At 34.6% G+C, this 22,645-nt stretch overlaps 1 protein-coding gene across 3 annotated transcripts; it reads right to left on the bottom strand.

Moving 5' to 3' along the window:
• Window positions 1–4,268: 4,268 nt before the first annotated feature.
• On the bottom strand, window positions 4,269–19,568 carry LOC144997724 (ephrin type-B receptor). 3 transcript variants are annotated; one of them, XM_078957596.1, is made up of 22 exons: window positions 18,403–19,564; window positions 16,981–17,096; window positions 16,552–16,760; window positions 14,962–15,081; window positions 14,642–14,770; window positions 14,023–14,148; window positions 12,971–13,026; window positions 12,775–12,874; window positions 12,527–12,644; window positions 12,101–12,325; window positions 11,694–12,018; window positions 11,296–11,389; window positions 11,058–11,166; window positions 9,421–9,686; window positions 9,119–9,246; window positions 8,595–8,829; window positions 7,779–7,967; window positions 7,346–7,638; window positions 6,854–7,037; window positions 6,454–6,696; window positions 5,088–5,161; window positions 4,269–4,679 (listed from the first exon to the last, which is right to left on the bottom strand). In XM_078957596.1, exons 1-22 carry the CDS (start codon window positions 19,230–19,232, stop codon window positions 4,532–4,534), a joined length of 4,317 nt encoding a protein of 1,438 aa, XP_078813722.1. In that variant the 5' UTR covers window positions 19,233–19,564; the 3' UTR covers window positions 4,269–4,531. The 3 variants fall into 3 exon arrangements, with proteins under 3 accessions (XP_078813722.1, XP_078813724.1, XP_078813723.1); XM_078957598.1 differs by having other exon boundaries at window positions 16,981–17,101; window positions 18,403–18,519; XM_078957597.1 differs by lacking the exons at window positions 4,269–4,679; window positions 5,088–5,161; window positions 6,454–6,696 and having other exon boundaries at window positions 6,862–7,037; window positions 7,346–7,421; window positions 7,501–7,638; window positions 18,403–19,568.
• Window positions 19,569–22,645: the final 3,077 nt, after the last annotated feature.

Below are 22,645 nucleotides of genomic sequence, written 5' to 3'. Positions count from 1 at the left end.
CGTCAGAACCCATAGATATCAGAAGTTGAATAGTTAGATGAAAGGCAAGTGGACTGGACTCAACAATAATGATTTGGTATGAGAGGTCCGTCAGGAAGCCAAACCATCTCGAGACTTCAAGATTCGAATCGAGTAAATATAATCACATTGCAAGGGATTTGTTTACTTTCAGGTTTTAGAACCCTGTGAGGTTTAGTTGCGGTTGCCTTGGAAAGGCTAGGGTTATGCTCGGGATTGTGGATTAAGTTGTTTGGCATGTAAGGAATGAGGAGAAACGATTTCGAGGACGAAATCAAATTTAATTGGGGGAGAGTTGTAACATCCCGATTAAAATAAAATGGGTAAATAATAAATTCGGAACCACAAAAGGTAAATTTATTCTTAATTTGTAGCCGAATGTCATGATTTGAATCTCTAGGGGCTAAAGCATAAATTTGGGACGTAATTTGTAAGGATTTTATTGAATCAGGGGCTGAAGTGTAATTTTTGGACCTATGTTGAAAATGTTTGTAGAAGACAGGGGGATAAATCATAAATATCATATTTATTTTGAAAAGATTAATGTAAGGAGGGGCCATTGTTGTTATTGTGGCATAATGTTTTGAGGGATCGGGTATATAGCTTAAGGTAACCCTAACCCTAAGGGAAAAAGCTCCAACCGCCACTCTCTCTCTTTGACCTCCGACGCCGTCACCAGCATATGTCGCGTCGTAAACCACCGCTGGAGCACCTGCAGCCGGGGTCGAGGACCACCGGGAAACGAGGACATGCGTTACCGCCGATTGCCGCTCGTTGACTGCTCTCCATTTGCCACCGCTATCTCCTCCACTGTTACATCGCCGCTAGACGACCCTCTCGCGTCCAACCTCCCTGCAGGATGCCGAGAACGGCCGAAAGGGAAACTGGTTAAGATCGTTTGAGAGCCGTGAGCACCGTCACGTGGGCCATGAACCCGATTAAAGTCGTCACCACTACACCATGTTCACGAAGTCGAAGATTGGAGTTGCTGCTGTCGCCGCCCCCCGCTTCTGTTGGAGTCGTGGCTGTCACTGGATATAGCGACGGTTGGGGTGCTTTTTCCGACTCTTTCTTTCTCCACTTTCCATCGGTGTTGTGTGTCGATTGCTGCTTCACCGTGAAGTTTAGGGATGCTCGTTTGGCTTGATATAAACTCGAGAAAACCACCATGGCTTCCAACCATAGTGGTTGCCGCCACTATTCTCTTTATGTCACCCTTTAGTCGCCATATATGGGTGGCTATGAGTGTGATATGATGTTTGTGTGCGTGTGTTTTGCTTGTAAGCGGTTGTGGGAGCAACTCTTGGTCGGGATTCACGAAGAACAGCCTCCACCACCACCATGAGGTGGTGGCTGCCGCCATACACCACCATGGGTGTGTGTGTGTCCTAGTGATGTTCGGGAACCTGTCAACCACCAGCTGGAGTGTATCTGCGGGACTTCAGCAGTGCCAGGTGAGTTCTCCTCACTATATCAACAGGGTCTAAGGCACCAAGTTCGGCCCTTTAGATTGTATCCTGGTAGTTAGGATTTGGTATGCTATTATGATATGCTAGATTGGTTTCCTGGTAGATAAGACGTTTTACGCTGTTATGATCTGTTAGATCGGTATCCTGGTAGATAGGATGTTTTATGTTGTTATGATCTGTTAGATCGGTATCCTAGTAGATAGGATGTTGTATGCTATGATGATCAGTTAGATCAGTATCCTGGTATATAGGATGATGCTATGTTAGTGGCCTGGTTAGGTTGGTATCCTGATTATAGGATGTTGCTATGATTGATGATCTATTACATTGGTATGACTGTTATATATATATATATATATATATATATATATATATATATATATATATATATATATATATATATATATATATATATATATATATGCAAATGTATGATATTTATGTACACATGTTTGTTTGATTTAAGGTTGGGTTGAGGCGGTCTTGCTTTGTGCTGAAGGCCAACATACCCAGGGTGGTTCGGTTAAATTGAAGGCCTTGCAAAGGGATTCAGTTAGACCGAAGGCCCGACGAGCGATCCGGATAGGTTGTAGGCCCTGCGAGGCGGTCCAGACGTGCCGAAGGCTTGGAGAATAGTCCAGATGGACTGAAGGCCTGTAAGGCAGTCTAGTCAAGTTGACAGCTCATTATGCATGTTGTTCTGAAATTGTTATATGATATGGATATATTTGTATGGTGTTGATATTTTGGGAGAACTCACTAAGCTTTGTGTTTACGGTTTAAGTTTATTGTTTCAGGTGCTTCAGATGTCTCGGCAAGACAAAAGCGTGATCGTACACATCCTCGTGTTTTGGACTTATGGTCTCCAGGAAACTCTGATAATAAACCATTTTGGAAATACAGTTGTAATATTTATCGGTTTTGAAATGTTTTTAAAAGTTTTAATTTGGCTTGAAATTTTTGGATGTTATATATATATATATATATATATATATATATATATATATATATATATATATATATATATATATATATATATATATATATATATATATATATAGAGAGAGAGAGAGAGAGAGAGAGAGAGCAACATAAGGTAGCATGCAACAGGCGAATGTGTTGTAATATAGCATATTGGACGTCGAAGGTTCGAGTTTAAAATGAATTTACTATTAGGAAGAGTATCGAGGATCATATATACTTATCACGTGTATTCTCTGATAAATCAAAATTTATTCGTTAATTTGAAACTAATGTAGATCGTTTCTAATAGAGATGAGATTTAAAAGCGCTAAATAGGAACCAAAACCATTAGACCCAAAATATGTAGAATTGATATGGGTTATGGGTTTAAAGAATGGATTTATTTGGGTTTCAGATAATCCGGTATGTCCGGTCCGGTTAAGGTATAACGTGTTTATAAACCAAAACTGATTTCTATGAAAAAATTAAAACATGCATATCTCATTCTTTTAATGTTAGACTGTAATTTTTTAATTTTTGGCTTCATATTTAATGACTTACAATCGGGAATATCAAAACTATAAATTTTTAGTTTTTCAATTTTTTATATTTTGTATTCTATGAAAATTTTAGAACATGTATATCTCATCCATTTGAAATCAAATTTGCATGTAGATTTTTCCTGTATGTAGTTTGTACTTTATAATAGGCTATAATTTTATCAATTTTTGGTTTCATATTATATGGATTACAGTCCACCAAAGTACGAATATTAATGCTGGAAATTTTTAGCATTTCAACTAATTGTTTTTGTATTTTGTACTATGTGAAAACTTTAAAACATGCATATCTCATTCGATTGAAACCGGGTTAACTGTTTAGAGTTTGTACATGATTTTAGGTTATAATCTTGTAATTTTAGGTTTCATATTCAATGACTTGTAGTCTTCCAAAATAGTGATATCAAATCTGAAAATTTTCAGAATTCAAACCAATAAAAATAACAGTTGATTTTGATGGTCTATTATTACTCCATTCCAATTTTGAGAATATGTTTCTAAAGTTAGAGATCAATTAGCATGCGAATATTATTACTCCATTCCAATTGTGAGAACATGTTTCTAAAGTTGGAGATCAATTGCATATCCAGTTGTTAATACCTCAGGCATGAAAACATCATTGATGGATAAAAGATGATTAGGCTAATATGTCTACAGCCGAAACAAATGAAGTTTCAGTGAATGATTAATCTATGGTCATCTTGCGTTTCCAAATAAGAAAGTGGTGAAAATTGAAGAACCATAGGTGGGTAAAGAAAAATCAAGGAAGCAATGCAAAAGATATTACAAGATGTAAGATTATGAAACGATGTTCAAAGATGTGCTTCAAGAGAGGACGAACCCCATTTCAAAGCATGCCAATGATGCGCATAAGAGTAAGAAAAATAAATAAAAACTTGTTCAAGGGGATGCACAAGGTAGAAAAGAGTAATAAAAAAATCGTGAAGCTTGAAAAACACTTGTAGGAAAATTTGTTAAGTTTAAATAAAAGTCATTTGTTGCGAAAGTAGGCATAGAAACAAAACACAGATTTGAAATAGCTAGAGTTATGAGGCGAAGATTGCAACGAAATATACCTAGAGCAGAAGAGGTACAACAAAGCGAACATCTACATTTGGATAAAATACAAGAAAGAAAATAAACAAAAATGAATAACAAAAAACCACATTTATCTATCAAACCCTGAACTCTGCAATAAGTTGAAAAAAAAAAGCATATACAACTTACATCCACATTTTAGGCATTAAGTCCAACAAAGTAACTAAGATTTGCGTCTGTTTTTCATCTGCAAGGTAGGTATGGTGTGTGGGAGTTGCCCGAATTTATATACACAGAAAAATAAGCATCGACCTAAACAAATAAACACTTATTATTCAAGTTTTAATACACATTTCTCTATCTAAAACACCTTTCTCTCTCTTTTTCTCTCTTTTGTGTTAGCTATATTAAAAATCCGGAAAATACCAATACCCACACTGTCTGTCTGTCAAAAAGATAACGATAATAGGGGTGGTCTCAAGATCAAGATCGCCAAAAAGCAAGGACATCATTACTATACAAGGAGCGGTCTTGAATCTCCAAATTGGCAACATGCCAATTCACGAGGCACGACTGTATGCATTTACACAAAACAAGTGCAACCGGAAAAATCCACCACTCACTTTCCTCCCTGCACCAACAAACAACCACCCATCCAATCCCTAATAAGCATATATTTAATAATAACAAGGGCTAATGTAATAAATAGCTACATACTTTCTTATTATTAATTATTATTATATCCCAACGTTGTGTTTTCACTACATATATTGTGCTATGGCCTAGGAGAAGAGAAATATATCCAGTTATATAGCATTGTACTTGTAATTTTCTTTCTTATTAGGGCGTTATTGTAATTTGAAAATCTACCCGATTATAGCTATATAACAAATGTTTGAGCAACTGTAATCAGAGGAAATGGTAGTAGGATGAGGATGCAATGCTATAATAATAATAATAACAATAATAATAATTATTATTATAATAATGATAGTAATATGAGATGATATGATATGATAAGGTTAGCTAGCTGCCTCACATGTTCCATGTCTCAGGAAGTTTGGTACTTGGCTGACTGCAGTAGTGAACATAGCCACACATAAAGGCGACCACCTAAAAAAGTGAAAAGAAACAAATCATATATATATATATATATATATATATATATATATATATATATATATATATATATATATATATATATATATATATAGAGAGAGAGAGAGAGAGAGAGGTAGATTTTCAAATTACAATAAAAATCATAAGATTCAACCTAAGTCATATATTTTTCATTTGCCGTTCTAACGTTCCAGCATACCAACAGCAACGGGGTATGCCTAATCATAAATGATTATATGGCAGAGAGGTATAATCATAAATGATTATACATATATATCTGTTCACAGATTGAGTAAATCATATATGATTATAATGGTTGGTGGCAAAAGAGGTGGTGGTGGCATAGATGTCGGTGGTATAAGTGATGGAGGTGACAGTGATGGTCGGCTGGTGGCGATGGCGGTTGTGGTGGGGATGGTGGCAGGGGTGAAAAGAACGGGCGGCGCTACATAATCATTTACGATTATAACTGACCCGTTGCGTCGGTACGCCAGACGGTTAGAGCGGCAGATGTGATTTGTTTTAAATCTCAAGAACTCTATTTTATTTTGAATCTCAACAGAACCTGTCTCTATATAGGATCAGGATCTTTTGCGAACACATATTTTCCCGCAAACTTTTTTGTTTTGATTTTTTTTTAAAGTGACTTAAGGCTTTAAGTCGATCATATATAAGTGCATTCGCAAAAAAAAAAAAAAAAAAAAAAAAAAAAAAAAAAAAAAAAACTCAAAAAAACATGCACATATGAAAGTTATTTTTGATGAACACATGCACTTCTATATGACCAACTTAATACCTTAAGTCGCTTTTTTTTAATTCACACGAAAAAGTTGGCGGAGTTGGCAGGAAAATATGAGTTTTGCCTAAAATAAAAGCTGGTTAATTATGAATTGTGTTTTATCCCCAGCCCCAATACCGAAACTTGGCTCAAAAGTAAAGTTGCCGATACTGTATCCAAATGCCTAAAGTACAACCTCTTTGTTTTAATCCAAAGATGAGAGAGAGAGAGAGAGAGAGAGAGAGAGAGAGAGAGAATAGTTGGTACATTTGTAAAAAGGTTTTGACCTGAGGTCGCTGTTACACAACCCACCTAACATCCCAATTTTTATTTTTACTGCCTCCAACCAGAAAGTGATTAAAAGCAACCAATATGATTATGTCCTGGTATATAATTCTGTTTCATTCCCTCAAGTGTGGTGTAAAGTGTAAACACTAATTATCCAAATTAAAAAGAAACAAGAAAGGTTTCGAGTTAATGCAGAAAGAAAGAAAGAAAGAAGACATACAACGTTAACGAAGGATGTAATGTTCCAAAGAGCATATATACGAGCAAGAGCAGCAGAGCGCCTGGCTCCTTGACTAAAGAGAGCATTAATCCCGGCAGGAAAGGGAAGCAATATCCCCAGCGGCAAGATGAAGAGAACAAGAAACACATCCGCACACGAAAACGAATATAATTGGAGCAGTGTAAGTAGCACTAAACTAAAATCTCCTAATAGTAGCACCGAGATCACCAGCCCCACAACATCCTGCACCAACACAACCAACCTATCATTATTATTTTGTATTATATATCTTTAAAAACAAACTTCCATGCTTTTCTTTATTATATATAATGCCTTAATAAAGGAAAATACATTGCGATTCTTTCTTGTAATTTGTAGAGAGAGAGAGAGAGAGAGAGACCTGGTGGCCAACGGGCTTTGTGTTGTGAATTATAAAAGAGAGGGGAAAGAATATATCTCTCTTTTCATTGAAGGCTTGAAAACTGTTAAGATCTAATATCCTACCATAACTCCTGATCTTTTGCGTCGTATTATTTTCTATTAACCTCATAAATTCTCTTGAATCACCATCATCTTCATCATTACTGTCAAAAGGAAAGGAAGCACAAGGAATCAATCAATTTAGCTTAGGACTTGGGCCAGAGCCAGACACTAATATTAATTGTCCAACCCAAAAAGGTGAGACAAAGAAAGACTCCATAATCAAAATCACGTCACGTCCCTCGGCCACTGTTGTCAGAAGGGACAATTCTCTCTCATCCCACTCCCACGTTTTTGGCAATTTTTGTCCCATTGACATCTTAACAAACGGTGCCTTAATGAATGACAGTTTCATTCGTTTTACTTTACACGCAATGAGCATTAATTAAGGTTGATAAGTAATAAACGTTACCTTGTCCTTGTGTTGGTATCCTCCTCCAAGTTGGAGGAAATAAAGTCGGGTTGTGGTTGTGGTAGATCATCAACAGCTGATACAATAAGTCCATATTGATGATAGTCACCCGTTGTAGCTGGGAAAAAAGCAAGATTGACACGTATCCCATATACCTTCAAAGTAGGATTCGCATAATTTTCAAGCCATGTCACTACTGACCCAAACATTGCCTTCACCCGACCCCGACTAACTAACCGTAACTGTGCATTTAACCCCGCCACAAACCGATACCATGTCGTAGGAGGAACCGCCTGGAAAGGAAAAGACCCAACCATACTCATATGTCACCTCACATTTTTTAAGCTTCTTAAAAAATAATAAAATAATAAAATTCTATAACAATTGACAAACGCCACAAATTATATATGTAATGTTGGTGAGGGGAGGAAACCTGATTCATGAGGGTAGTAATGATATTATCACTTTGAAGTGAGAAAGGCGACATGTAACTTCCATCACCACCAAACAATAGTGATAACGGGAATCTTTGGTGAAGGCGAGGAGGGAGATCGCTTCTCTTTTCATCGCCACCAAGGAAAAAGTCCACATAAGCTAGCATTAGATCAGATGTCGCTGCTACCTACACATTACAATTACATACAAAGAAAACACCTCAAAACCACCATTCATCTACAAAATAAGATTACAGATGTTTTAAACTACATATGTTATCAACAACTGAAGATGACAATGTAACCAGGGAGTATTATTTGCAGCATCATGGCCTAAGAATCAAATGCTTAAATGAAAGCTGGATTTCATGGGATTTGGCCGGACTGAAGTTCGTTCGATTTCATTGTGTTTGGTTGCAAATGAGTATAAAGTGATTTAACATTTGATGTAAAAGAATTTTTGTATCTTATTAAACTCTTCTAATAATAATAATAATAATATAATAATAATAATAATAATAATAATAATAATAATAATTTTATTTACCTATCGATAAGTTTGATTCTGATTATAAGTTGATTGTGATTATATCCTGCCAGCCAAAGGCACTACAGATTCCAACTCCTTTCACAAGTTCAAAATAAATTCCTTTCAAAAAAATGTGTAAGCCAAACAAACCCTAAGATGTATCATTTTGACATTAAGTTACGGAAGTTTATGCAAATTTACTTTTTTCTTCCATTTCTTAGCCATAAACAAACATCATTTATCCAACCAACAAACAATTGAATTTGATGCAATATAAAGGAGCAACCTTAAGGCCTTCATAGAGAGCACGTGAGCGACAAGAACGTAAGCAGGCATGGTCATACTCGGATCTAACAAATTCCCTGAGTCTTTGTAAGTTCATCTTGCGCCTCCATTGTTGCCATGACCATGCAAGAGGATAAGCAACAAAAACAAGAATGCTATACATTGATCCCTCCCACCACTGATAAGTCGCTAAGCTGTTAATCTCATCCACAAATCTATTAAATGCCCCCTCGTACCTGCACGTTCAATTTAATAAAGAAAATCATCCATCGCCAATGCCAACATGTTTTGATTGCACTGCCTATAATTGGATAGATTTTTCAAATCAAATGCATGGATAAACATAAACTTGGGTAGAAAGAACAGCGAAATGCTAATGCTTTGACAAGAAAATGAATGAAAAAGTAGAATATCATGATAAAACGGTATTTTGTATCATTCAAAACAAACCAATCGCAGAGATATTGCTTGCTACTCAACCAACATCTTAACAGAGAAATAAAAGGGAAAGGAAGTTACACTTACACAATATCTTTGACTTGCTCTGGAGGTGTATGAGGAAGATGCCAAGGGTCGCTAAAAGTATTCAGACCCATAAAGTACATTCGATAAACATGTCCTTGTGACTCCTCCACTCTGTTAGTTTCCAGAACCTGAAAGATCCATAAAAATGTTAAAAGCTAAATAATAGAAAATTAAAACAGGCCAGACTGCATTCATTTGGCATGCATTGATGTCATGTCAGGGATCTTTTATCTGATCTGTGCAAAATGGATTAAAAAAATTTTTAAAAAAAAAATTTTAAAAAAAAAAAAAAAAAAAAAAACCTCATTGAGTGATTCAAGGAAAGGAAAAGAGTGATCCATTTGTGTAGGAGCAGGGCCAGGTGAGTTGTCATTGTCAAAGCCTACGAATTTGATCCTTGCAACACTAAGCACAAGGGCCAAAAGGATAAGAAGACCCAATAGAAGTAGACCGAACAACCATGGCCCCCCAAATGTGTAAATCAGCTCTTCCAGAGCCGTATAACAATTTGGCATATGATATCTGTCTGAAACGCATCTGTAAGGACATGGTGTTTCAGCAATACCCCCTGTCATCAAAAACAAACAAACAAATATATATATATATATATATATATATATATATATATATATATATATATATATATATATATATATATACATATCAAACTTCTCTAGTCTACTGTCCTTCAAGAAGCAAATTTGCCTTGGCTACTGCTTCATATGATGCAAATCATATATGATTGCTTCCATCTTCTTAATTTTCAGGTGTTCTTTTTCATTCCATCATTGAATTGAATAAAAAATTACACAATTTGAAAAATAAAATCCATGATTTTAAATTAACTACAATTATTTTTTATCAAAACTAAAAATATATTCTTTATTTTAGCTTTGATTGTGTTTGATTTTTATTTTGTAAATCACAAATTAGTAATTATAACTCAATAATGTAAAAAGTAGAGTTAAAACTATACATTGTGCGTAAACAAAATATAAAAGTTCATCTCATTCCTACAACTACAAGCTACCAAACACGACTCATTCCATTGCCATTACCTTTAAAAGTTCAATTACTTTAACATTCAAATCCGTCCAATAAAACAGACCCTTGGGTTGCATTTGGTTGTGGAATATCCTGTAGTATCCCACAAAAGTTTTCCAAGAGTTTTCCACATTTTTTAATTCCAAAAATTTTCTAAAATATATACACAAGCCACCCTCACACCACCCCTCCCACCCTCTCCTAAGCTCCAACACCCTCACCCACCCACCACTACCACCAGTGCCACCACCACCACCACGGCTATCGCTACCGCCACCACATCCACCACTCCGCCCCTACCCCATCACCACCATCGTTGCCGCCACCCTCACCTCTGCTACCACCGTCACCCATACCCCACCATACGTACACACACACACCATCCATCCCCATCACTCCCACCCACACCCACATTCCACCTGAGACCCACACCCCTAACCATACCAACAACACACACCGACCCATACTTACCCCTACACCCCACCGCCACCCATACCCTACCCACCTTAGCCACCCACATAACTAACTAACCAATACCCCACCCTCACCTGGCCTATTTAAAACAACTTACAGACATTTTAATACTTTCTTTTCAAAAACAATATAAACCCTATTTAAAATAACAAAAACTGGAAAATGAAATCTGATAGAAAATATACAACCAAACACGTTTCTAAATTTCGAAAACGGAAAATAAAAACTCGATTCCTTTTTCTAGAAAACTAAAAACAGTTGTCCACAACCAAACACAACCTTAGATTTCAGTGGAAGAGACAAATGTCTACTTTAGTACCATTCTTGAGGAATGTGCAAGTTAAAAGGTGAAAGAGAGTGTAAGTGTGTGTGTGTGTGAGAGAGAGAGAGAGAGAGATGAATTTGAGTCGTAATTGAATACCTCTGACAGCAACATAAAGAGCACGGTGAGGAAGTTCATCGGGTGGGCACTTGAAACATAGGGACCTGTCGGATCCTGTAACATTTTTGTAGGTACCAACAGGACATTCCTATATAGATACACGGAAAAAAAATAATAATAATAATATGAAGACCATACATGCCAATGCTAAGTGATAACTAACAAAATCGAAATACTAAAAAAAAAAAAATTGGTGAAGGGCCAATATATTATATACCTCGCACAATGTCCCATAAAGCCCTTTTGGACACGATTTTCCAGTGACAGTTCCATTTTGTCCAGCACCACCATCATTTCCACCCAGCCCTCCCCTACAACAAACAACAAACAGATCAAAATGGATGTAGCACAAATGTTTTAAGAGTAGAATAAAGTTGATCAGTTTGTGAAATTCGTTTCTTTCTATTACATCAGCAATGTACTTTGAAAAATATACCCAATTATAGCAATGATTTGTCAACTGAAGTAAGCTGCTATTATTTTATAATGCCTTAATAAGTGCGCTATAAATCACAATATGTATGAAAGTAGATAGCTATTTTTCATTGAAACCTGTATGAGATAAAAGTTTATTAAGGTAAGGTCAGATGAAGAATTGAATTTGAAAGAACGAACCGAGTTGAGATATTCCCTTTGACAGTAGCAATTGGTTGATATACATCTCCGGTTGGAATGTGTGACCAATGGAAATGGATTCTCCCACCGGCCCCACCACCACTCCCATTTGGATTACCATAACCTCCAGCACTTGAAAGAGAACCGGATTCACCAACAAACAGATCATTTAAGAACAAAAGAATTGTGCCACCAGAGCCACCACCGGATTTGTATATATCATCATACACATTTCTCACGCTTTTTTCTCCATAACTTCCCCCATCCGCAGTAAGTGATCCATCCACACACAGACTTGATATAGGATGCTCTAATGAACCAATTACTGCATAAACAATCAAATGCCCAAACCCCCTTATTTATATTTATTATCAGGGTATTAAGGGAATATTAAGTTTGATTCAAACCTAAAACACCACCACCAGGCGTAGGCGTTGTTGTTGGGTAATAAGCAATAGTATCATTTCCACCTCCGCTACCAAGATGACAAGGAAAGTCAGCATCGCCGTATGGAAGACCACCTTCAATGCGGGTCCCATTATAATAAGCATATCCACCTGTGCCACCATAACCTCCCCCACTGCCAATGCCATTGCCTAATATCCGACCCCTGCCAACACCTCCCGTGCAACCTGTGTTATCACCCACCCAATCATCAAATTAAAAATACAATTAATTTTACAAGTATTTCCTTTTGAGTGTGACTTAACAGATTAAGTCCTCCTAACCCATTTTCTCAACTCAAGTGAAGTAATTCTTAAATATCATTTTTCAGTTCCTCAAATCCGTTACCATTATACTACCTATATTCAAGAGTCTATCAGCATACATACCCATCTTAGATGTGCTGACTGTACCAGTAGACGGAATAGTTACAGTCCTTGCCCGGTGAAAATGCACGACGGACCCTTTTACAAGTCCTTCAATCAGGATATCTTCAACACGACATATCTAAAAAGGGAACAACAAATATAATAATTATTAACAAATCTCAAAAAGTCTCTCTAGAACTAGAAGTTTGGTTGATTGCAATTTTTCAATTGTTACAATTGTAGAATCACATCACATCACATCACCTCACCTGAAGAGTGAAGGAGAGTGAAGCATTGACATTGCAGTCATCAGGCGGGCGAAGCAGTTCTTCTGGACATTGCTGAGAATCACAATTCAATTTGGGCGTCCTAAGGCCAGGCCACATTATTTTTATTGAATACTGGTTAGTAAGTATTCAGTAGCAAACCAAGAATGGCAAACATAGATTGCAATAATCAACTCACACAGCATCAGTCGTAGCATTTTCTAACGGACCACGCAGAACAGCTCCTGGACCCACCTTCAAACATATATATATAAATAAATAAGGATCAGCCAAATGGAATGGAGGGTGATATTTAGCTGATACTGATTGATGTATGTCATGATAACAAAAAATGACAGATGATGCAAATTAGAAGAGGCTGCACCTGTAAGTAAGACCAACTAAATTGTCTTATCATTAATTAATTGCATGCATAAAAACTTCAACTCATTTAAGTTTTGCTATCGTTGCATGCCATTTTCCAAACTTTCATTTCAGGACCTTCTGTTTGGAACTTTTGCTGAATGGAAATGATTGTCTGTTTAATAATTGTTCTTAATTCAAATTGTAAACGACAAAAACAAATAGATTTAAACAAAAAGTTATTTATATATATAATATATATGAATTTATTACACATTTGATTGATGTATATAAAATTATAAATTTATTACTTAAATAAAGATAAATCATCTGATATATAATATGTAACTTTAAAAATATATATACAAGACGTAAATAGATAATGATAAAAATATGTAAATACCACTGTGCATATAAGAATAGTTTCTGCTAGGAAAGTAGTGGAAATGTAAGGAGGGGTTATTTTAAAATAGGATTTAATGGGGAGACCCTCCTTCCGTTTACTTTATGTATTAAGTCGTTTCTGCATTAAGTAAAAAAAATAATCATATTCTGCTTACTGAATCAAGTAAATGTCTCCACTAAATTATAAAAAATAAAAATAGCACCTTAGTTTCTGCTAGGAAATCTTGGCTAGATGGTAGCATACATTGTTAATTTCAACAAGAATCTCAAGTTTGTAGTTTCTACCAAGACCATAAAAACAAAATCCTAACAGAAAGGACTTACATGCTATATAAAACAAGGACAACATATGAAGTGTGTGTGGATAAGTCACAATCCATATCAAATAAGACAAAAGTGTTCAAGGTCAATGGTCATGTCAATATTATATAAGTAACATTACTAAATCAAAAAAATAAAAAATAGAAAGATATAGATGCTTACATTGACCCCATAAAACAGTGAAAGAGCCAGTCTTTGTGCTTCAATACAATCACCTGGCCCTGACAAGTTTAGTAATCCTTGGCCACGAACCTCAAGATTCGCATTAGAATGTATTGTAGAAGATTCCTAAGAAATAAATATGTGATCAAAACAAATGCCATTCATACTATAAAAAATAGCAAGCAAGCAGAGCAACTAGGGCAGTGGCTGTGCTGTTTCTGTTTGGTTGGATGACATATGAATATGAATATGATTACTGGAATGAATCATTCACTACATTCTGTAATCATGTTTGGGTTGGCCGGAATGAATTTTTTGTAAATCTTACTTTATACATTAAAAAATTTTAATTATAATCAATCAACTTATTTACAAATATTAAAATCAAACATCATTAAAAGATATTTTTCAATACACTTTTAGGAAATAAATTTGTATTATTAACAAAATAAATTACAAAAATAAAGTTGGGTTGTATCGCCATCTGGAAACGAAATTAACAAAATGGAAAGAATCAATCACATTGGTCGAGATCAGACAAAACAAAAACCTCTCTTTCATTCTAATAATATCCATCACCAAAAAATAAGTAAGTATGAAGCATAGTTTGTGATAGTACCTTGAGAACAATAAGATTGCTAGCCTCAAGAACAGAAGTCCCGACATTCCTATCACCTTCACCATCAACAAGCAATTGCGAATTCCACATCAAAAACATCTTTACAGACATACGCAAAGCCCCATAAACCTGAAAATATCAAAGCAAAACTCATTAAGCAATAAAATAATATCCTCTAAGTTACAAGGGATAGGAACAAGCTTTGGAGGGATATTGCACAAATGCGAGAATACAGAAAAACACTTAACTTGTACATTGACATCAATACCAAACACTGTAATTTAAATAATGAAGTTGGATAACGTAAGTGGTTTGCTTGCCTTGATTATAGAGTTACTCATCAGCAGCTCTTCTGCCAATACTTCAAATTCCGATAAAGCATAATGTGCCAACCCAAAGCTCAAGATGCCTCCATCCAAAAGACTTATTTGCCCTTGCACCTAAATCAACCACTCCACATCATAAGAAACCCAACCCATAATACTTCCATTATTTCCATTTGCAACAATACTCAACCTTTCCTAACCATCATTTCTAGACACCCAACCCAACATACTAAACTTGTGCAACTGCAAATATCGAAAAAGAAAAAGAACTCCTATTCAATGAAAATAGCAAGCTTTAACTTTATCCCCTCATAAAAGGCTATCATTTAACACAAGGAAAAATTTAGAAAAACACAATGTACTTTCATCATTTTATTGATTCAGGCACTTATTTTTTTTCTTATGATAATTTATACCATTCTACTTTCTTTGAAAGTTTAAAATAATCATTTTTCTCAGTTACCCAGCTTTAAAAACAGGTTCAAATATTAAAATGCACAATGTAATTTCACTGTTTTATCAATTTAGCCACTGAACTATTAGTCGTGTAAATAGCTAAGCGGCTAAATTGATATACATATATATATATATATATGTGTGTGTGTGTGTGTGTGTATAGAGTTCAACGGCTAAACTGATTAAGAAAAGTACGAGGGAATAATTGTTTTTTAATGGTAAAAGCTCTATAATTGTATAATCACTACAGAAAATCATTAAGTGGCCAAATCATGGTGAAAGTACAAGTGTTTTTCTGTACTCTGTCCTTAATAGAACAAGTCAAAAAGCAGAAAATACAAGTTACACCCATATTCCTGTGTTATAGGATGTACTGCAGTAAGATTTGGCCATCCATGGTTAAAAGTTGAAGAGAAAAACAACAGAGATAGTACTTTATCATTTTACTTTATTCAAACACAATGAGAACTATTAGTGGATGACTGGATGTGGATCTAGGGTACAAGTTATACAAGGAAGCACTTCATTGCCATCTTTTCGGGTAAGTTAATCATCATTTGAAGCTTCCTCATGATATGAACTAAAAAGAATTACAATAAACAAACCTACCCGGTAGTCACTTTCTTCATTTACTACAGCTTATACTTATATACACACAAACTCATGAAATGTATGAGTTTGTTACACAGGACTGTTACTGTTTTTTTATAAGGAGGGGCATTTGCACGGCCGAGATCGAGAGTGAATCTCGTTCCATCTTTTTGGGTGGGACATAAATTAATTATAACTTATGTCCTATTGACACTCGTCTCGTCCCAGTGGCCAGTCCAATGAATGCATAATGAAACTTAAAAGACCATCACATGTGTTGAGTAACAAAAAGCAAAACACGCTCATCATCCAAATTCTTTTAACATTAGATGCAAGAGGATAGTCATAGTGTAGCAACACCACCAACTGCAAGCTAGTATCATACATGGGTGCACTAACACAATGTTCTTCCAGAAACAAAACAGGTATGATAAAAATCATATAATGCTAAACTGAATGTAAAAGAGAAAAGGCAAAAAAAACATACAGATATTATGCAAACATAATATATATATATATAAGTTATTTTTGACTGACCTGAACACGACTCCAAAGTAAGGGGACTGCAGCCTTTGCAAAATTTCGAATGAAAATACTAGTCAAAAGAGGCTGATATGGAAACTCCATTAATAGTGTGTCTGTGTCAGTTGTCATGTTTAAGTTATCAACTATAAGGCTTCGGGGCACAGCGTCATAAAAAGTTCCTGCAGCACCCGCATTTGTTGGACAGCCAATACTACTTCCACCTGCACACAAAAAAAAATTTAAAAAAAATAAATAAATAAATAATAATAATAATAATAATAATAATAATAATAATAATAATAATAATTGATCATATGGTTTTATAACACAAATGAGGGGTTCTGGGATGACCATATGGTTTTATAACACAAATGAGGGGTTCTGGGATGACCCATGAAATAAAGAAAGATAATAACATATGAATAGTTAAGACATTCCTACCATGGACAATGATTTTAGGGTCTTCATGCCTGCTAAACACATCAGTAGCCACTCTTCCTCCACCCCCACCACCAAAACCACTACCTCCACAAGCACTCATTTTGCCATTTCCAGTCCTGCACTTCAAAACAACAACTTCAGTTTAAGTCAGACTGTAAACACTATTTTTTACACCAACTTTCAGAATCAAAGGTCAAAGCGATGCATTTTAAAACTAATCGCCACCTTCAACATGCCAGTAAAATGTTAATGGTCATTCAGATTATTCATTCAATCCTAGAGCCCTCTTTTCCTAGACGTTCTCTGTTAAACCGTTCTTTCTGCATTAGGTCAAAGAGAAACACCCATATATAATAGCCTAGCCCTAGCAGAGTAAATATTGTCCCCTAAGTTTATTAAGTCAAAAGAAATCAGCACTAAGTTGTGTTTTACACATGATTATTTGTACAAGCAACGTGTAAAAACATGCTCATCAAACACAAGGCCATATCCCCACACATGAAACTAAGGTTTCCTTTCCATCATACAGAGATTCCACATGTGTTTATCCTTCCTTTGTACAACAATCACTCACATATCAAGCCACAATCCTATGTGAATGTTTAATCTACATATGATTGGAAACTCAAGAACCATCAAACACCAATCTTTTAAATAAATGAGTAATCTTTCCTTCTTATTTACCATCTTTACCCACCACTTACAAAAGTTGTTTTGGAAGTTGAAGCATCATAGCTTGCATTACCATTTACCAAACCTTCTAATATCATCAAGATTACTTCCTTTATTGCAATTGATGATTACAGGCATTCGAGCATAAATGCAAAACCAACCCAACCCCACATATAGTTTTACACATAATTAAGAATTGTAGCCATAGTTTTCAAAAAAATCATCAGACATATATACAAGATATTAGATTATCAAGTAGAATGGAGGTAGTGAGTTGCTGTAGATAACAGCTCTTATCATTTTAGGCAGAAAGAAACTAATCAGAACGAGTAAGTTGGTGGCATCAAAAGGATTCAAAGAACATTACCAACTTTTTGCTGTTTAATGTATCAGATTACTTTTCTAAGTTCATATAATTGGCACAACCATATGAGCAAGGACTTCAATGCAAATTTGCCAATTCATAAACAACCATATTATATTGACAATGAATGAAGCCATGTTCACAAATAAAGAGGGTTAGGTTAGCGGTTTAGTATTCTAGGGAATTTCAAAAATACCATTTATTTATCATGAAACAAAGATCAAAGAATCCAACAGGTGTTAAAAACTAGCAAAAACAGAACGCCCTCCTGCCCTGTTCAAGAATGCTATGATGGAAAATAATACATCAGATCACTTGTCATGTATGCAATCTAGAATCTAGATAAGGTAAAGGTATAATACTCTAAAAAAGGAAAAAGAGATTACATCTTATAAGCCTTGATGTAGATGCTGCCACCGGAACCACCTCCACCTCTAGGACTACCATCTCCACCTTCAGCCAATAAAGTACCATCCATCTCGATATTACCCTTGACCACAACCATTATCTTCCCACCGCCACCTCCTCCATAATCTATCTCCTTACTTGTAGTCCCACCTTTGCTTCCATAGTTCAATGGCTTTGCTAGGCTCGACCATGCATAAGCATCACCACCCCAAACATCATCCGGAAGCTTCTTCTCATCAACCAAACATGCAGCCCCTCTTCCGCCATGCCCTCCACCAGCTCCGTCAACACCTTGAGGGGTACCACTAGTCTGCTCAGGCGGATCACCCCCCAAAGCAGTGGTATTAACAAGAGACCCATTCGCAAAAACCGCATGCATAGCGTCTAATTCAAACGACCCAACCAGTATTTGGGCATTTTCACCTAATGTAAAGTTACCCGTGACATTTATGCCGATTTCACACCCAGGAAGAACCGAACAATTCACAGTCACATTGGGAAGTATATAAAAATTTCCCTTCCCAGCTACATATATGTTACGGCTTAAATTCAAATTAGAAACGACCTTACAAGTAGTATCCAAGGAACCGACCCCACCAAGGTCATCCTCACAAGATGCCGACGGCGGATGCGGCGGCGGTGGCGGCGGCGCGGGCGGCGAGTAGTCTTGACGAAACAGTCTTCCAAACCCGTCGTTATCATAAACACCGTCATCATCCCAATCCGATACCCCACTGATCGAGGTCGATTTTGTTACGAAGAGGACAAACAGAATTAGTACGATTATCGAAAAAAGATGCCCCGCCATCACAAAAAATTCGTTGAAGGAGATGAGTCATCACAACAACTGCATCGGAAAAAGGCAGAGAACACACAAGGATGACTTCTAATTTCCACTCCAGAGAGCCCACAAGAGCATATATGATTGGGAGCGTTGTAATTATTAGGCAAGAAGAAAGGAAGATAGATTTTAGTGGGGTTTGGCTATGAAAAAGGGATTAATGAAAACCCTAGTGAATGGTTTTTGTTCAAAAAAGGAAGTTGGTATCTGTGTGTTTTTGGTGTTAAGTGTGTGAAAGAGAAAAGAAAAAGGAGAGAGGAAGAAGGTAAAGTTGTGTGAGATGACAAGAGATTTTCAAATCTAATGATCAAAACTACTACGCTTCGAACATTTAGGAATTAGCACGTGATTCGCATGTGGATGCACACGTGAGAGTCTCTTGAAAGCATATCAGCAAAAAAGTCTTTGCAAATCCTTAGGAGGTGTTATGATAAGAAGAAAGGAAGTCTGAGGTTTATATTAATACTCATCTCGGTAGAAGAGGTTGATTAAACTACAATAATAAAAAATATGTTTGTTTTCAAGGTTTGCATGATGATGATTATGCACGCTACTAGAAAAAAAAAACTCATTTTCAAATGAAGTTTTAGTCACAAAATCATCAATAATGTTAATATTGTGAATTTAGTAATCATGTTTGATACAAATCAATTTTTAAATACAAAGAACAATAAATAGTTTTTCGGATATGCTTTTCCACCACAAAACATAAAAATCGAAAAAAAAAAAGGAATTGTGAATATTCACAATGCATGCATTGAGATGATGCAAATGTTTCATTGATTTATGTTCCACTTGTACCACTAACCATTCTTACAATAATGGTATACACGAAATCTAACATTAATATACTTACTACTATAATAGAATTTTATTAATATTGTCTCTAAATTTAATATTGTTAAGTTACAAACATTTTTCTGTGAAATTTAGATTTTTATGAATCAATTTGTTGTAAAACAAATTCAAGTGGAATTTCCCATTATTGAAATGTTAAAATATAACATTTATTTTATGAGGTGTTTCAATGATTAAATATTTTAAAATTAAGTCAATTTAGTTCCAAAATTTCCCAAACTTTGCATTTTAGTTTTAATTGAAGTCAAAGACCTTAAGATAAGTTTTCTTGCATTTTTTACTTGTCTAGCTATTTTTCATCATTTTAATTTCTTGAATAATCATAAAATCATGAAAAATACTAAACAATTAATAAAAAATAACCAAACTTATGATTTTGGTTAAAACTATATTAAAAGACTTCCAGATACATTTTCATGGATTATAGATATGTATAACCATTTTTCTTATATTTAATTCTCTAAATAGATAAAAAAAAATCATGAAAAATAGCAATCAATTGAGAAAATTCTCCAAACTTTGTACATCACTGATATGCAATATATATAATCTAGGAAAAATATAAAAATTTATTTTTAAATAGCTCAACATGACTTTTCAGATTTTTGTGTATTTATTCTATTAAAATAGAGATGAATAGAAAATAGTTTCAAAAATTCCCTACACTTTTTGTACTAGTGTTGTTACATATATAAAAGTTGAAAAAAATATAAAAGTTGGTTTCTAAACAGTATAGATATTTTCTTTATTTTATTCACTTAAATAAGCATTAATTCGTGAATAATTATTAAACAGTTAAGGAAAATTACCAAAATGTTTGTAAACTTCATATACAGTGTATATAATCTGGAAAAAAATACCAAAATTGGTTTTCAAATAGCGTAACTTGATTTTATTATTTTTATGTGTTTATTTTAGCAAAAATGAAGATAATTCGAAAACAATATGTAAAATTTCCCAAACTTGGTGTTACACTTTTATTAAACATATATAATATAGGAAAATTTTCAAAGGTGATTTTCATATATAGGAGTCTGATATTCATAATTTATGTGTATTTAATAAATAAAAAATAAAATAAATAGTAAACAGTTAGGATAATTCCTGAAAATTTTTGTAAAACTATTTGATGTTGTATATAATATGGGAAAACAAGAGTCATTTGTAAATAGTGGAGTCCGATTTTTGGATTTATGAATGTCTAATCTTATGAAAATAGAACAAAAATAACATACAAAAGAGAAAAATCATACAACTTTTTATATAACATCCTAAGGTAATATAAAATTTTCTGGTAAATTTTCATGATTTTTTGATGGGTAAAACTATTTTTTCCGATTTTAGTCCATTGTAAACACAAAAGTCATGGAAAAATATAAATACATTATTCAAAATCCCCAAAATAGTTTTATGTGCATGAAATATGACCTAGAAGAAGAGAAAAAAATATTAAATGGTCTTTTAATATCTCGGAACTTGGTTTATGATTTATTTGAGTTAATCATAAAGAAAATTAAAAATCATAGAAAACAGTAACAAAAATTGATGAAACTTCATGAGAGATGTTTACTAACTATAAGGGTCATCCACGAATTTATCCAGGATTTATGAACCTCGGAAAGTATTTTATATGAATTATTGCTCTATTTTCTTGCAATAATTATAATAATTCGAGAAAAAATAATTATTTTCTGAAATTTTACAAAACATCTTAATTTGTTGTTTCGATTATGGGAAAAATCGTATTTGAATAGAAAATAAGTTTTAGATATTTATTTGGGAATAAATCCTTTATGAACATATTTGAAAGTTTTTAACAACAAACTTTGATCATCTAGCATCTAAGCTTGAAGATCATCACATGCATGTTGGTTTGAAGACCATTCATGAATTTGAAATGTTCAAAAGTCATTTTTGAAAGAAAACTTAGGATGCATGTGGTGGATAAACATTTAAAACTTGTAAAAAATCCATATTTTAGGGTTTGACATAGATTTTGGTCCTTGGATTTCACCATCAAACAACATGCATGATGTTTTTGGATGAAATCCTACCAACATCATCATCAAACCTGAAGTGCATGAACATGCACATGAAAAATCATCAAAAAGGTGTAGAAGAAAAAAATGCAAGAAAATTTGTGAAAACTTTCAAGAAAGGTGAAGGGGAATGAAGGACTTTTATGTTCACCTTAATGAACACTACCAAATGGGGAAGATTTTTATGTTTAATGGGTGTTATTGGCTGTAATTTTCGTGGCTTAGATGTAGTAGAAGATAGAATTGATGTTGGTGAAGATAGAGAGAAAATTTTAGAGAGAAAAGTGGAAGGTGGAGTGTGTGAAAGAGTGAAAATGATTATGGTTTTGGGGAAGAATGGTATTGGGGAAAGGAGAACGAAATTATGAAGGAGGAAAGAGAGGGTTTCCCTCTCTTCCATTTTTATAAATTTCAAATTCTTTATAAAAATATCATTTTTTTATAAAATATGCATCTTAATATAGATTTTACTCATAAAATCTT

Source organism: Lactuca saligna, chromosome 5 (assembly GCF_052625555.1).
Source record: "Lactuca saligna cultivar CGN05327 chromosome 5, ASM5262555v1, whole genome shotgun sequence".
In the NCBI taxonomy this organism is placed as follows: domain Eukaryota; kingdom Viridiplantae; phylum Streptophyta; class Magnoliopsida; order Asterales; family Asteraceae; genus Lactuca; species Lactuca saligna.
This window is presented reverse-complemented; position numbering and strand designations above follow the sequence as displayed.